The sequence below is a fragment of the Salminus brasiliensis genome, chromosome 8 (genome assembly GCF_030463535.1).
Source record: "Salminus brasiliensis chromosome 8, fSalBra1.hap2, whole genome shotgun sequence".
NCBI lineage: Eukaryota > Metazoa > Chordata > Actinopteri > Characiformes > Bryconidae > Salminus > Salminus brasiliensis.
In genome coordinates, this window is record NC_132885.1 from 18,925,741 (window position 1) to 18,943,186 (window position 17,446).

General features: G+C 39.6%; 1 protein-coding gene across 14 annotated transcripts in view; it reads left to right on the plus strand.

The window, feature by feature from the left end:
* Positions 1 to 17,446, plus strand: part of mycbp2 (MYC binding protein 2) — a 60,903-nt gene that overhangs the window by 2,453 nt on the left and 41,004 nt on the right. For all 14 annotated transcript variants that reach the window (XM_072685973.1, XM_072685982.1, XM_072685975.1 and 11 more), the window contains exons 2-10: positions 919 to 994; positions 8,326 to 8,541; positions 10,874 to 11,027; positions 11,124 to 11,320; positions 13,632 to 13,874; positions 14,094 to 14,165; positions 14,441 to 14,537; positions 14,739 to 14,812; positions 16,994 to 17,132. In XM_072685973.1, the coding sequence (XP_072542074.1) occupies positions 919 to 994; positions 8,326 to 8,541; positions 10,874 to 11,027; positions 11,124 to 11,320; positions 13,632 to 13,874; positions 14,094 to 14,165; positions 14,441 to 14,537; positions 14,739 to 14,812; positions 16,994 to 17,132 (1,268 nt within the window). The remainder of the gene's footprint in view (positions 1 to 918; positions 995 to 8,325; positions 8,542 to 10,873; positions 11,028 to 11,123; positions 11,321 to 13,631; positions 13,875 to 14,093; positions 14,166 to 14,440; positions 14,538 to 14,738; positions 14,813 to 16,993; positions 17,133 to 17,446) is intronic.

Genomic DNA, 17,446 nt, shown 5'->3' on the forward strand with positions numbered 1-17,446 from the left:
TAAGGATGGAGGGGGACCAGGGATTTGGGTGTGTCGATCACGTCATTGAATGCCATTACTTGCATTTGTTGTTAGGCAGTGAAGTGCACTGTTTGTAGCTTTGTTGATTTGTTTACTGGGCATGACTTCATCTCTTTCCTCAAAGAGGATCTTCATCAAAGTAAATACGAACAGGTGCAACAGACGAACCGGTAATTCAGCTTACCACTGAAGCCTTGTTATGTCAACAGTTCCAAACATTTGCAGAATGCTTTACCATATTTCACCATGTTTTAGTAAATCTGGAGTGTGTGTCTGTTCACGCAATCACAGTGTGTGCAAATATTCTGTGCAAAATAAAGCCGTACAGATTTGGTATGTATTTGTATGTAAGATAACAGGTCTAAGGATCCATTCTTGACACTGAATGAAATGTGGTCAGTTTGTGCAGTAATTATTTGCTGGTTCTGTAATTATTTATTACCATAAATGTCAATGATCTAGCACAGCCTTGTGTTCTGAAACCTGTATTAAAGGGTGATGCAAGGCTGATGTTTTTGTTCCCAGAGTCTACAACAGTTGTTGTTGTTGTTAATGTAACATAAACACATGAGCAAATGTTTGTGTCGGTTTGCCAGTGTGCTCAGGGCGTTTCATATCACCACACCCCGAAAAAAAAAAAAAAAACTTTTTAGTATAACAATTATTCTATTCTACAGACAGGCTAGACGGACAGTTTTACAATATAATGTGTGGTGACAAATGTTGGCTAATGTGGCTTAAGTTTGTGTTCGGTTTCTGAAAATCAGCCACCCATGAATATGTTAGCTATGAAACCTGGGTTGCAGGATTTTATGTCCTTCTTGTTGTATGTTTTCCAGATTTGACATACACTGTGTTCTGTCTTAATGTTGACCATCTCTTTTTGTTTTGTTTTAGGGGCAAGAAAGCTTTGAGTAAGAAAAAACTGAAGAGACGGCAAAAAATCAGATCAAAAGTCAAAACAAGAACAAAGGTAGGAGAATTTTCTTTTTCTGGTACACTTGAACAGGAATGGGTGTTTGTCTGGAGCTGCTGATGGCATAGTCTGTAATGTTTCACTTTGTTTCACCTTGACGTTTCTTTTTTTCCTTTGAAAATTAGAACAGGATGTACCACACAGATATAATCTGGCTAGCGGTATAACGGTACGTTTATTTGTCGTGCACCGTATCGGTTTGGTACACATAGCCATGCAAGGATACACAGTAGCAGAGTTTCAACTAGAAACCTGAAGCTGTAAGCTGAATGCTGCAAGTTAGCAACGTAGAATGCTAAGCTTGGCTCTGCTTCTTTCCTCTGTCTTTTCTTTTGGAGAGTTGGTCTTAAGCTTTGAATGTTTAAATGCAGCATTTTATATTCTATTTATTATGTCTCTTTATAACATAAAAGATGCTCATTTGTAGCCAGATGTGATCTACCACCTTTTGGTTTGTAGTTAGCCCATGTGAGAGTGTATATTCACTTATTATATTACTAACAATATTATATTTTTAACAATATTACTGCCTAATACTCTGCAGGCTGTAGCAGGTACCTCTTGAGGGACTCTGCAACACTAGGTTGAATTTGGAGCTTATGGTGGTATACCTGTCTGTTAAAAAAAATAAAATAAATAAAAAGTAACCTAGCCTTATTCATTTGGTGCTTTTTTACCCTTATTGTTCAGGTTTTGTACCCAACTGTGACTTCTATGTACCATTACACCCCTGAATTCGGCACATCCTTATTGTTGGAAATTTCACACAAATTATGAAATAGAGTATTGTTGCTACAAATTTCCTATAACATACGTTATATGCCCTAAATTTGCCCCTGTAATTGCAGGGTTGCAACTTTCAGGCCCGTATTGTCCTCTGTCTGTAAGCCACACATGCACTCGCCCAGCTATGGAAAATCTGGTAAAGGGTGACTCATTTGATCACTTTGTACCCCACGTCTCTGAAGAGCAGGCCTAGTGGTTTTTGCACTATTGAACTATCAGATATACATTAACCTTTGTCATGAGGGGTTAATGCACTGCATCCTTGGTGTTATACTGCATCCTTGCTGTTATAATCAGACTAATGCATGAGCATCACAGGCCTTGAACACGTGCTGCACATGTTCAGTACACATAGAAATAATTTAATTTCAGCACTCATTTATTAGAGCTTTTCCTTCCTCCTTTGTTACTTGCCTAGATATGACCTATAAAATTGTGACTAGCATGTTAGTTTTGCACTAGCATACTATCTTGGAGTTAGTGTTTTAGATCAGGACCTTGCGAATCACAACTTATGTTTCAAATATTGGCTGTAAATATTTACTGAGAAATATACTTTTATAGTGTTTTGTACTTGAAATATTAACATAGTAACAGAAATCTGAACAGAAATGTATTTAGAGGAATATTTCAGCCTTATTTGCAGTATTGCAATTCTGAATTCTGAACTTCATTACATCTTTGTATACATTATATTTGTAATATTTATATTACATTATATTTGTATTATATTATATTATATTATATTATATTATATTTGTATACAAATGTGTTTTCAGAACCTGAAAGAAGATGAATTCTTTTCCACTTTAATGGTCGAAAAGCTTTGCTGTTTATGGGCCAGTTTCTCACACCCAGATTAAGTCTAAGCCTGGACTAAAAAGATTTCCCAAGTGGTGATTTGCCTTTAGCCTTGCTATTTAATCTAAGAATAGGTTTAATCCAATTTTCCTTTAGTTTAATACTGTAAATAATCTGTGTTCTGTGTTTTTTGTTACTTGTCATACGTGTTGCTCTCACCAAGACAAATTCCTTGTATGTGTAACATACTTGGTGAAATAAAGAGATTCTGATTCTGATTCTGATGTCTGGGAAAATGGCTTTAAATAGGGAACTGCTAAATGAAATACAGGCATGTTCAGAGCATTAAACAGTAGCAGTGCCTCCTCTAGTGCATGAGTAGTCACTTTTCAAATAACTCTGACACCAGGGTGATTTGGAGGCCGTGTGGATTTGGAGTTGGGCTAGTTTGTCCGTTTATGATCAGTGTGATTCAGGGCAGTGATGGTAAGATCATAATTCGGGTGTAATCATCCGTGATTGTAGCATCAAGGAGACTGTTTTAATTGGCTTGCTAGAGCGGAGCAGACTCCTGTAAACACTTGTGCACATGGAGGAGGTTGGGGCAGTGACTAGGTCACGATTGGCTGTTGCTGGGCGACCCGTGTTTCACATCTCCACAGCAACAGCTGACTCCATCTCCTGCTCTGAACACTTATAGTGTGCCAGTCAGCAGAGCTTTATGCCTTTATGGAGAGGGTCTCTGTGCATATACCCGAAAGCCCTTATACTAGAAGGTTTTTGCTTCTTCCCAGTTGTGCCTGTGTTTGGATATCACTTTTCCAGCACTTGTTTTCCCCCAGCGAGGGAGAGAATGGCTCATGGGAAAGGGTAAAAGGAGAGTAATGTGATTGTAACAAATAGTGTGCATATGCAGTGGTAATCGCCCACCCTAAAGAGCTGCTGGCTCTCTCTCTCTTTCCTCTTTCTCGTATCTCTCTTTGTCTTTATCTGTCCCTCTTTTACTGCTACAGCATACTGTGGTGGCTCCCAAAGAGATATGGGTGGAGTCTTTTCAGGAGGGAGGGTTTGTCTTGAAGACAGAAGATACAGTTGAAATAAGTTGAGCACCACAGTGTAGAACCTCTCCTTCTATTACGCAAATGATTTATTTATTTTTTCCTGCCAGAAGCTGTGCTTTTATTTCGGGAGAACGGAGTATCATTCTGTCTGATTTGACCTATTTTGCTGTGGGAATCGTTTTGACAGGCTTGTGACAGCAGTGTGCACCACATATTCTCTATGCTTGTGATTATTCTTCCTTTTTCTAAACAGTTCAACAAAGGTCTAAATTAAATTCTGCTGAATCTGATGTTCTACGTGTAGTGAAGCTTTGTGTAAAGAATAAAAGTGTTCAAATGATTTAAAGATACAATGTTTTTCCCTCCGCAGATGATTTGTTTCATGTTCCTTTCTTAATGCCTCTGTCTACTTATTTTTATGACTCCCTTTTTAAAAAAGCCTAATGATGGTCTTTTCTGTGGAGAAGAAACTTTATTTTTTCCTTAGTTTTGCTCAGTTGGATTTGAGTTAGTCAGGACTACATTTGATTTGATTTGGTCTGATGTCAGATTGAGCAAGAGTTAGCGATTTGTTAATATCACCTACTTGGATTCCACTAGAAAATTCTGCTAGTTTATGTAACCTGCAGCTCCCCAGCACACAGTGCGTCCCTAAAACCCAGCAACACCTGTGTTAATCTTGGAAACCAGCATATGTATCTTTTAGAAATGTAACCTAATGTAATCTTATCACCTTAGGATCCCATTTATTCCCTTAAATTCAGAACGAGCACTGCTATTTTGAAGTTATTCGAGTTTTTCTCTAGCTTGTTACTGGAGTTTTCCGTTCCACCTTAAAAATGAAACTGCGACGCTGTTTTAAGGTGGAATTACGTGAACAGCAAACGTTTCCTGTTTATTTCTTTAAAATACATTTTCTATCAGGCAGATCCAGTGATGTATTACATGAATCAAAGTGTCATGAAGTGTCACCACTATTAAAACATGCAAAAATAAAGTAATAATAATAACAATAAAAACCCCACCAGGTTCATGATGATTCTGGGGGTTACGTTGCTAATTTTTCACCAATCATTCTGCGAACTGACATGCCCTTATAGTTCTGAGCAGGCTGTATTTAACCATGTTAAACTGCATTGATATACATGTTCACATTGTTCCTTTTTTTGTGCAGAATCTGAGCTACCTTTTAAAAGATTCTCTCTCACTTTAGTATGTGGTATGAGTAAGCATGTGGATTTTATCTATGGGTTCTGACTTGTGCTCATAAGTGGCACATTGGTACTGTTTCAGTCTTTGTAGTTTGTAGACTAAATAAATGATCATTCCACCATATACACACTCCGCTAGCACTTTATTAGGAACGCCTCTAAACTTACTCATTTATGCAGTTATCTTATCAGCCAATCCTGTGTCAGCAGTGCAGTGCATAAAGTCATGCAGATACGGGCCAGGAGCTTCAGGCAGTGTTCACATTATCCATCGTGATTGGTAAAGGAATTCTTCTGTAACTGCTGATCTGGGATTTTCAGTCTCTGGATGGTGCAATAAAGAAGAAAACTTACAGTGAGAGACAGTTCTGCTCGCAGAAATGCCTCATTGATGAGCGAGGTCAATAAAGAATGGGCAGACTGGTTCAAGCTGACAGAACAACTATGGTAGCTCAGATAACCACTGGGCCTTTGAGGTGAGCAGAAAAGCATTTGAAAATACATGAAACATCCACCCTGAAGACAGATGGGCTACAATCGCAGAAGACACTTGAATTTGGCAGCAACAGCATGAAATCCATGGATCTAAAGCTTTGATAGTGATACCATTGATCACAGCTTGAATGCCACAACCTATTGGAATTTTATTGCTGACCATGTGCATCCCTTCATGGCTGCAGTTCTCCCATCATCTAAGCATAATATATGCATAATGTCAGGATCTGTTCCTTTATAATTACATGCTAGGTGCTAAAAATAAATGACATTTTATTTCTCTCAGCATTTGAATCTATTACAATGTTTCAATCCTAATTAGTCTGTAAACAGTTTAATTGAAATTGAATTTTGCTGGTGTTTTGTGAATTTCATCTTCTGATCTCTACCTGTGGTTAGACCATGTAAGTGCCATAGTAGCAGTTATGCATATGAGAAACTCAAAAACACAATGTGGCGGAGTAGATAACTGTTTACCACAGTAGATGTAATGCTTATGTCTGGCATGTAGGTGTTACTCATTTGTATTACTTTTTTATTGTTCTTTTTTGTTCTTTTAATGTAAAAACCAGTAATCCCTTGATCCAAACCTCCAATGCTGTACTTTCAGTGCTTTTCAGAATCTTTCAGTTCCAATGTCCTTCAGTGTGCCAGTTTTCATTTGCCATTTAAAGTCTGAGTCATTAATGTCTGAATGAGGGTGAATTCGTTTGTCTACTTCCACTTGTGAATCTGGAGCATTACTATTTTTGCCTTGTACTGCCAATAGCTGATCAGCCATACCACGAACAGTGGATTGTGTCGGTAATGGTCTATACACCAGGATGTGATGGTCATTGGCTTTCATGATATTTGATCCATTGGACGACCCTGATTATGCAGAGTGAATATTGTGAGTGTTTTAAGATGAACTTAAGAAGCTAAGCAATGATATTAAGTTGGAAGATTATTCTGTGTAATAATAAAATATAGCTCTCTTTACTAGACCTTAAATATTATTCCTTAGTGCTCAGTAGCTTAAACATTTTGGACACAGTTACTTTATTGATATGGTTACTTCCATGTTTTAGCTAACGATTATTACCAACTTTAATGTACTCTTGAAAAATGCCTGCCCCCTGAATCTTTTGTTCGTATGATGCTACTCTGCAAATTGCATATCCAGGAACAGAAGGAGTCTCCAGTTCCCAATGAATGTGCTGTATCATCTGAGACCTTTAGCTGGATTTTAGTGTTGGGGTTTCACTGCTCTGCATGCTGAGTAAAGGTGTAAAGGTAAACATACTGGTAAACAGATTTTCTAGTCAATTATCAAATAGTCTTTCTAAGTATAACCCATTTTCTACAGAGTTAGTCAGCAAGGGATTTCCCTGTCGATAACATTAATTGCTGCAGCAGTATTACATGTGCTGTATATCTATTTGTTTTAAAACACACTCCTCAAGCTGTTTATTTGGAAAACTACACTAATAATAGTTAGGGCCTTCTTTTGCTCTCAAAACATCTTCAGTTCTTCATGGCATGGATTCCACATGATCTTGGAAACACTCCTTGGAGATTCTGGTCCATGTTGTTCTACCACATCCCAAAGGTCCATAAAAAGATGTGCATGGTCAGCAACAAAGCTCAAATACTCTAGGATTCAAACAATGATTGATTTAGTATTAACTTGCTCAGAGTGTGCACAGAAAACATTCTCCACACTATTCTATTATCCCCACCATCCTGCACTCTTAACACAAGCTAGGTTGGATCCAAGGATTCATGCTGTTGGCACCAAATTCTGACCAGTTAATTTAGCATCCAAGTCTAGAGCTGAGCGGTATGACTGTACTCTTTGTTACTGGAATTGTGGTACACTGGCCATCCTGAGAGGGAATCACAAAAACAAACCAAACTCTACACAAACCGTGACTTTTCAGTGCTTCTGGCTTCTCTCAAGCTTTCAGCTCAATCCAGTTCACATACTTTTCCTTCCTCTACCATCTCTGCTTTGCTCTAAAGGGGCCCGTGCTGCCTCTGGCTGATCAGCTCCAGCTGATCTTAATCACGGACATAAACTGGGTCTGAAACTGTGCCCTGTTCACTATATAGTGCACTACTTTGGGACATCACCATTTTGTAGTGTTGTCCAAAAACACAGTGCAGAGAAAGCGAGAGAAAGCTCTGCCTCCTCATTCACCTAAAGTGGCAGCGAGGTTCAGGGTGTGACACTTGGGGACGTGGCGCCAACCCTTGGTCACACCTTTGCACTTTGACGGTAGCTTTATGGCCTGGTTTGCCGGTCTCTAAGTGTGCATGGTGCCAGCTCTTCCTAACTACATGTTTATTGGCTTAATAAGTTCAGGTTTGTGTGTGTGTGTGTGTGTGTGTGTGTGTGTGTGTGTGTGTGTGTGTGTGTGTGTGTGTGTGTGTGTGTGTCTGTCTATTCTAGCTGATCAGATGTGAGGAAAAATAAATATTATATATTATTATATACAACCATGGTCATGGGATATTGTATTGCTTATCTCTATTTGATTCTGCTTCTTATTTGTTGGTAATTGTTCATTTTGAGAACCGTGACTTGGGTTTTGCTGAAGGTATCCAAGTTCTGGTGTCTGTGGATTTACTGACTGCAGTGCTTTTATTTATTTTTTTGGGTGAATTGGTATATTGTGAGGCTGTGTTCTGAATTAAATTGCCAGTTGTAATCATGTGGTCTTTGTTGGTTTGTTTTCTTGACCCGGATTTTGGCAGCCTGTGTCTGTTCTCTCTGCAGGTGTGGTGAGCGCTTCATTCTCCTGTGTAAATATGTCTTAGGTAGTGTCACTGTGTACTGTCTTACAAAGGGGGTAGTAGGAATTCCCTGTACCCAAGTGAAATCGGTGAAGTTCTCTATGCCTGTTCTTCCTTGCCCTGTGTTCCACTTATATATGTATTTCTATTATTGTGATTAATATATTTTCTCTATATATCTGTCTGTCTTCTGCAGACCGAGAATCTGGATGGAGCCTTCCCAGTGCCAGACATCAAACTCCACAGTAATCCCTCTGCATTCAATGTCTACTGTAATGTACGGCACTGTGTGCTGGATTGGCAGCAAAAGGAGGCCTCCCTGGCCCTGGCCTCTCGGAACTCTGTGCAGAGCGGTGACTCGGACAGTGAGGAAGAGGAGGAGTGCCGGGAACCTGCTGTCAAACTGCCCAAGGTTAGTAGGACATGTCAGTGCATGACGACTGACTCTTGTTCTGATCTATGACAACTAAGGGTTCTTACTGCCAAACTAATATTGTTTTATAAATAGCAGCTTGTTGTCACATAGCCATGTCCTTTATTAGGTTACCAATCATAAAAATAAATAATATATTATTTAGTTATTTATTTTAAATATGAATAATTCATTATTGACAGTTTACCTTTTAGCAAGTGTGTTTTATTTTGATAACAAGGTGCATGTAATTGTGTAATGCAGTGCTAAACAAAATGTAAACAAAAGTTTACATATCCAGAACAGTCTTTATTTAAATCCTTATCAAAGTGTATTGGTCTTGGTCATTAAAACTTGATATTGATCTTGATATTTATGGCATTCCCTAAACAAAGAAATGTGTTTAAAATAATGGCAAAAATAAAATTCGAAAACAGTGTTTCTATGACAAAAATCCCAATCACCAATCCCAAGAAACTTATCACTTATTGTGCTTCATTCTGAAGGAGAACCAATCTGGCAGGTTTAATGCTCTGAGTAAACTAGGGATGCACCGATCCGGCTTTTTCAGTTCCGATACAGATACAGATACATAAACTTTGCATATCGGTTGATACCCGATACCGATCAGATACAATTGTTGAAATAATAAACTGTACACCTCACCATGTGGGAGAGTCTTAAGGCATCAGGATTGACTTTAACATTACTTTACTAACTTTGTAAAACAGAATATAACAAATTAGCACATCGATATAAATGTACCAAATTTGATAGAAAGGAGGTCAATACATGTTAATGGTGACGTAAGGACCTGTTTTCTGACTGGTTGCTGTCTTCCTGCGTCACTGCTCGTTTTCATAAATGATGCAGAAATGAACTACATCATGTCGCTGAGGTCAGTCAAGGACGTGTTGCTGCTCACCTCTGTACGTCTGAAAACCAGTGACTTCCAGCCTCTTTGATGCTTTTGTTTCCTGTGGTGTGCGCACAGTTAATGCTTGATGTAGATGTAGAAGAGTTTTCCGAGATACCATGCTTTTGAGTTCACCAGGTTTACCCTGGCTCCTTTTTACTGTTCTTGTAATTAAATCTACACGATCACAGGCTTTTAGCAGTCCTTGAAAGGATTAAAGGCAGAGCCTTTCGGTTCATCAGAACGCACACCATTGTGACTTTTTGAAAGCAGAGCACGTAAAGCACTCTGCTCTCTCTGCAAGGGAGACCAAAGGCAAATGCCGCCATGCATAACCATAAGCGAATGCAAAATTCAGTTTAACGTCCAGCCTGACTGAAGAGGGATATTGTATAATGACAATCACAACATCAAAGAGCACATGGCCAAGCTACAACCTGGGAGCGTGTGATTCTGTGATTAACTGACTTCATTGCGTTCAGCTTTAATGAATTTAACATAATGACTCTCGTGCAGTATTCACAAACGTCTAATAGGGCTAATTGCTACTGTGATGTCTGCTGAAAGAGGATTTATTGTACCTGTGTGTTGGCGAACATCACACAATCCTTAGGAGTGCTTAGGAATAATTTCAATCCTTGTTTTTAAAGATGTAACACCTGTGTTGGAGAGCTTTCTCTTTCTCTCTTTCTTTTGACAGAGACAGATATGAGAATACACACACACACACGTGTATATATATATATATATATGTGTGTGTGTGTGTGTGTGTGTATATATATATATATATATATATATATATATATATATATATATATATATATATATATGTATGTATGTATATATGTATGTATGTGTATGTGTGTGTGTGTATATATATATATATATATATATATAATGTATATGTATGTATGTATATGTATATATATATTGGCTTTATAGTGAACGGTTCATGTTCCTTCATTGAAAGCTATGTTTAATTGGTCAACGGTAAATGATCTGGGTCAAGGATCTTGTAAGTGTTCTACTTCAGTAGAGGTCCTTTGTTGAGTAAACGGTGGCATTCATATATATTAGCTTGATATCAAAAGATGAATGAAAAGTTTAGCTGCGCAGACTCTAAGTGACCTGGCTGGCATAAAATCAGGCCACCTGTCATGTGGTAGTTAGTTTCAGGCATATTAAGAAGGTCATTCTTCTTCCAGTGCAATCAAGGAACCTACTATGTTCCAAAATGAATAGGTCTCCTATGTCAGATGCAGTGCATAGCTGCTACAGGATAGCGTGCAGGTAAAAGGAAGAATTGGAAAAGTGGTTCTTGCATGTTTCAGCTGACCATGTGGGTAAATGTATTTGTGTGTGTGACACTGTTTTTTTCAGTGATGTAACACTCTGGTATGTTTTTGTTCTTGTCAGATCATTGGCATCGGATTGTGTGGGGTGTTTGAGCTGATCAAGGAGACACGGTTCTCGCATCCCTCACTGTGTCTAAGGAGCCTACAGGCTCTGTTGGACATGCTACAGGGACAACAGCCTGAGAGCTTCCAGACTGAACCTCCAGATGTACTGGGTAAGTCTCTCACTCTCGATCTCGATCTCGTTCTCTCGCTCGCTCTCTCTCTCTTTTTTTTTTGCTTAACATGATTTCGTTTCTCCCCCCCCACAGAGTCCCTCTTCCACTTGCTACTGGAGACAACAGTGCGAAGTACAGGAATGAATGACCCCACTGGTCAGGCCTTGACTGCCCTGTCTTGTGCCTGCCTCTTTAGCCTGGTGGTGGCCTGGGGAGACACTGGGAAGACCCTCCAGGCTGTATCTGCCATCCTCACCAACAATGGCAGTCATGCCTGCCAGACCATCCAGGTAAGAGTGGCAGTGTGTTTAAATGCAGAACGTCTGAGGTGCTCTCAGCTGTCATAGAAACACTAATATAGATTCACTAACTGTTGTCTAGATTAGCTCTGAATAGATATGTTGTATTGTATTTTGTAATGTATTGTAAATATACATTTAAAGCAGATTTAAATGGCTGTGTTTATTTATGTTTATGAGTTGCCGTGGAGCTTGTAAAAAGTCAAAGAGGAAGATTTAGAGAGACTATATGAAATGTCAGTGTTTCTAGCTGAAATGATCTGTGTCTGACCTTAATGAGACAGGCAGACTCTCAGCTGCATCTCTGCATCTGGAGCTCAGCAATTGAATTGCTGAAAATGCCAAAGCCTTCTGAGTTCGAGTCTGGTAACGTTATTCTGCCTGCCAAGAGTGCCTCTGCCAATTACACTCCGGTCTCATTAGAGTCTCTACTAGACTCTGTATATCTGTTTTGTCTTTTTCGTCTAGCTAAATCTGGCTTAATGATGTAGCCTATAGAACGGTCGTTGGATCTACCAGAGTTCTACAGAACTGTCCTGGTGCTGCTGCCTTCAAATAGACAGAAACACACAAAGATCACCAACTTAGTATGAACTTCATCAGTCACAGAAGATGTCTATTGGAGCAGTCAGAGTTATCCTTTGCTGTCCACAGTCTTTGTGTCATCTGTTCTTTTTAGTTTGGCCTGCAAGCCCTTAATAAAACATAGCTTCTTTACAGCCTGCCTAAAGAGTCTACAGACTGACATTTGGCCCTTTAGCCTGGTTGATTTTCTTTAGCAGCCGTTTTAGTAGTCAGTGTAAATGTCAGCGTGCTAAATCAAAACACATGGTTTAACCCTATGAGCCGTTGTTGGCTAATATCTTTGGGCAGTATGCAGCAGACACGAAGCTGAGCTTGGCTTTCACATGGTAAAGCATGCTTTTGAGAGTAAAGAAGCCTGTGAGCTGTGTGTTCGCTCCCATGAGATTACCGCATAGGAAACAAATTTGAGTCTTTAACTAGAAGTTTGTAGCTAACTGTGATACTTGACAGCTTTGACAGTTTTTTTTGTTTAGCGGTTTGAATTTGCTCACACTGTCAAACCCTGTATAAACTTGACATGACTGATCTTGATCTTTATTTGGGAGGGAGATATTAACAAGTGTGGCGCTAGATCTGAGCGGATAATTACCATTAAGGTGCAATACAGGGCTGAGAGATCTTCAACTAGATACTATCATTTAGTGGTGCCTCCTGGCCATTGCTGACTGATGACTGTATTGTGAAAGGTGTTGCTTGTTGGGCATCTTTGCAGCCAAATGACAGCCAGTTTTGAGCAGTGGCCAAAATCATAAAACATATGCATGCTGTGTATACCCAGCATGCTCTGTGAATACGCTGTTGTAAGTGCACGAAGGAGAAAGAAGCCGTTAGCCTTGATTTTTGTTATGGTTTGGTTGTTCCTGTTGTAAGTTTAATGCATAACACGTCAGACCAAAAGCAGCCTTGTTAAAGTTAGTCTAGAGGCTGCTTTGTTGTTCTCATCATTAATAAAGGGTCAAGAACAGCCTGCGGGCTTAGAGCTGTCAGTGGGCAATGCGTGATTGTGGACCAGACAGAGACCTGGGCCTCATAGAATGAATTAGTTTGAAGGGTAATGAGAATGTGAGTCTATTCATAGGTTCAAGGAAGACGGATTAGAAAAGAGAATTAGTCCATTTACGAAAGGACTCCTGGTGCGCCCATAAGTGATACTGAGCTAGAACATGGTGCCTAGGTGCACTTCCTGTTTTGCCAAGCTAGGCTAAACCAGCTACTTTTAAGCCCTGAAGACATTATTCTGATGTTAGGTCACTTGTGAAATGGCAATTTAAGTATCTTGTCCAGTCCTTTTACAAGATTTCCTGTGTCCGTGTGGTCCTGCTTCAATGTTTGTTTGTGTGTAAATGGGTATCGCCGCTTGGTAAATTAAGCTCTTGCTAAGCCGAGACTGTAAAGATAAACACCATCTCCCTCAAATAAAGGCTACAAAGCTTTGCTGTTGGTGTTCTCAGTGATGCCGCCCTATTCTGGTGTAATTAGTCAAATAGCACGGTTAATGAGAGCACTGCTTCCTTCATTTCTGGGCTCTTTGTTGCATATCACAGACTGGAATGCCATTTATCAGAACATACTGATTGGTCCAGCTAAAAAGGTAATAACAGAGATTGGCTAATCATGCAAGGCATTCTGAATTTGTGAAATGAAAAGAGAAAAGAGAAGCAGGTTCATTGCAGAATAGATGCAGGATATGTTCTGATTTGTCTGTTGTGCCACATAGGTTCCAACCATCCTGAATGCTCTTCAAAGAAGTGTGCAGGCAGTGCTCGTAGGGAAAATCCAGATTCAAGACTGGTTTGGGAACGGCATCAAGCGAGCAGCACTGATGAACAAGTGGGTTCTGAAGGAGGTGAGCATTGATGAGGACGAACGCTGCCTTCTGCAGACTGACGGATCCTTTCTTTATCTGCTCTGCAAGGATGGTCTCTACAAAATAGGCTCAGGGTACAGCGGCACCGTCAGGGTAAGCTTGTCTGTTATTTTGCCAATCCTTCTGTATAAGTTCATAAATCTGTGGTGTTCTGTATGTGAAGTGATTTCACCTTTTGGAATCGGTAACAAGGCTCTGTAGTGTTTAAATGGCCCCATATAGGGTTGGGTGGTATCTGCTTTTTAATTTTTTTAATTTTTAAATTTTATTATTTTTTTTTTATGTGCACTTATGGATAAAATGTTATTCTAGGGCCATGTGTACAACTCTACATCACGCATCAGGAACCGAAAGGAAAAGAGATCGTGGCTGGGATTTGCTCAGGTAACATGCTTCTCTCCTAATTTCCTAAAAGAGAGCTCATTTCTTATACCATATATATATGTATGCACATAGGTAGAGGTTAGCTGTATTTGCTCTGGTAAATGAAGACCGTTATTTATTTTTGTTCTTTGTGAGAAGAAATAATTTAGTACATATATAATTTGTTTCATTTCTGTGACCACAAAATCTTTGGGGTTGCCCTATTAGCAATATGTCAACCCAAAACAGCAGCTGTGCAGCCTGAGATGCAATAAAATTGCTTTGTGTGTTTGTAGGGCTCCCTGCTATATCGGGACATGAACAGTCACAGCATGGCAGCCATCAAGATCAACCCAGAAACTCTGGAGCAGGAGGGCACCATCACAATGCCTGGTAACAACATTTTAAGATTATATGTAGATTATACAGAATGTAGAATGTATGTAGTTTCTTTTCCCTTACCACTATTTGCTCTTTGACTGTCTCTTATATTACAGCTCTTTGCATGTGTTTGCATTGGCAGTGAGAGAGCTACAGTATGTGAGTGTGGTGCTTTTTGCCTCAATAACACTGTGTTTTTGGTTTTATTGTAAGGTCTTCAGTCTGATGGGCAGAACATAATTTTTACTGATGGAGAATATATCAACCAGATAGCGGCCTGCAAAGATGTGAGTAGACGCTTGTATTTACATACCTAAGTGTAACCTCTTCAGGCTGATAAAGCAGATTTTTATACCTGTAATTTTTTTTTATTATTATAGCTGTGCAAAACTGGTAGATAACCTGAATGCAAGTGTGAAAGAGTGAAGAATAACTACGTAACATACCATCTTGATCATCTGTGGGGAGCAGTTTCACTGTGGAAGTCATTTGTAACACTGTTATGAGCTGAGTCCAGTGACTGATTTACTAAGACGCTAGGTAACAGAATGATGTAGCCAGTCAAGACAGACCTGCTGTCCAGACGCCTTTGCTGAGCAGCGTGGGGGCAGGGCGTCTGTTCTCTTCGCACTGAAATGAAATGTCTGTAATACAGGGCAAACCGCTCCTGCCACACAACGGTTTGTCTTTTATGGCCTAAAAAAAAGCAGTAGCATCCTGTCCCTAGCTGGAGAGAAGATTTTAACAATCAGTGAGCGAGAGGGTAGCACTGCTTGTGTGCAGGAGTGTGAGCAACCTCTAAGCAAACAGCACGGATATCCTGGGGGAGGAGCATGTGCATTTTGCAATGTCAAAGCATGGAAATCAAAGAATTTTCACAGACGTCTCTCGCTCTCTCTTATTCAAACCTTGTATAATCATTTTTGCTGCTTTTCACTTTTATACATAATTTGAATCTAGCAGTTGTTCTTTATATTGTGCTAAACTTTCATGATGAATGGACCAATAGAAATGCTCCAGAACTTTCAATACAATATATTAATATACATTGACTTCCATTTGCAACATTTGCATTTGAGGCATTTAGCAGACTCTCTTATTCAGAGTGACTTACAAAGGTGTTTCACGGCATCTGAGCATACCTCAAGCTTAGATGCTGCCAAGTAAAGAAGTACTGCACTAGCCCTAAATGTCTAATTATGAGAACAGCTAATTTTCGTTTTCTTTCAAGAATGGAAAGATTTGAAGCCAGGACCGAAAAGAGTGGTGGATGGTGGTTCAAGTCGAATTGTACTCTAAGCTCAAAGGAACAGATCTGGTTTTGACCATTGCCATCAAGTACTGAGAGGCTGTTCCATTTTTGACTTTGTATGCCAGTGTCAGGGTTTTGACTCTGTGGAGGGCAGCTACAGGAAGCCAGTGCAGAGAATGCAGAGGAGTTACATTTCTGAACTTGAACATTTAAAGACAAGTCATCCTGTTGCCTTATTGATCAGTTGCAAAAGTCTGACAGAATGCATTGAGAGACCAGCAAAAAAATGAAGGGATTCGCAGTAGTCAAGCCTTGAAATGACGAGAGATTGAAGAAGCGCCTGATTCCCTGTCTAGAGAGAGAAAAGGTCAATTTTCCGGATGTTGTAACAAAGAAATCTGCATGACCGTGTCACGTTTGCAAGTCTGAAACCGCTGAAACTACTAAGGCTATTAAAGGCTTGAAAGGTATATGTACACATTCACATTTATATCCCTCTCCTTTTTCGGTGGTCTGCAGAAATGACCAGTGTTGGCCTACTGCTTTTTTGCCGCCTTTGCCGATTTACAAGCATTGACTGAGATCATGTCATTCTAATGGTGTCAAATACTTGAAATCTCCTGTGTAGGAAGTTATTTTAGTACTGCTCCAGAACAAACTCTGAGAAACAAAGTCAAAGTGAAATGGATTTGGATCCAAAAGTACTTTCATAATTTTGTGAGAGGGGAAATGGGAAATCTCTTTACATTTAACGTGCCTTAAAAGTCTGAATAGAATGGTGTTTCTTTCTCTTCACTTGAAAAGCCAATTTGGAAGTACAGGATTTATAATGACATTTTATGCCGTAGCATATTTGAATTGTTTAGAGAGGTTACTGCCGAGTTGTTATGTGTCTGAGAACTGGGTGAGCGCAAAGTGCTAATGGCCTAATTAGGAAGGCAGAGAAACTGACCTGCAGTGACGGTCCTCTTCTCATCTATTGAGTGGGTCTGGGATACATTATCACTGGTTTAACACATTCGCCATGATGTGGAAATGTCATGCACAGTGTAGCAGTACAGTGTGCAAAAATAAGTTTTATTTATAGCACCATTACTGCTAAACAGGCCTGCTTGTTGTGTACATGCCATGGAACTTAATTGCCCTATCGCAGAAATGCTTTTTTATGTATGGAAAAGAAACAGAGCTGCTACATTGCTAATTGTTTCCTTTGCAGGATGGCTTTGTAGTACGGATCTACGCCACCAGCACAGACCCAGCCTTGCAACAAGAGCTGCAACTGAAGCTGGCCAGAAAGTGTCTCCATGCATGTGGCATCTCCCTCTTTGACCTGGAAAAAGACCTGCATATAATTAGTGAGTTTACTTATTGCAGTGATCAGAGTTTTATCATACTAATATACAGTATATGGACAAACATATTCAGACACCTGCACATTACGCCTGTAGGAGCTTTTATGACATCCCATTCTAAATCCGTAGGATCCTTTTTTGCAGCTCTCACTGAACTCTGCAGTTATTGAGTCAGTAGAGTGTTGGCCACTTATATGCAATATGCACCTCCACACTCTGAGACTTCCAGCCACTCACAGTTGATCATGGAATGTCTAGGAGGGAAATTTCGCAAACTGCAGTTGGTGGCATCCTATTAAAGTACCACTCTCTAATTC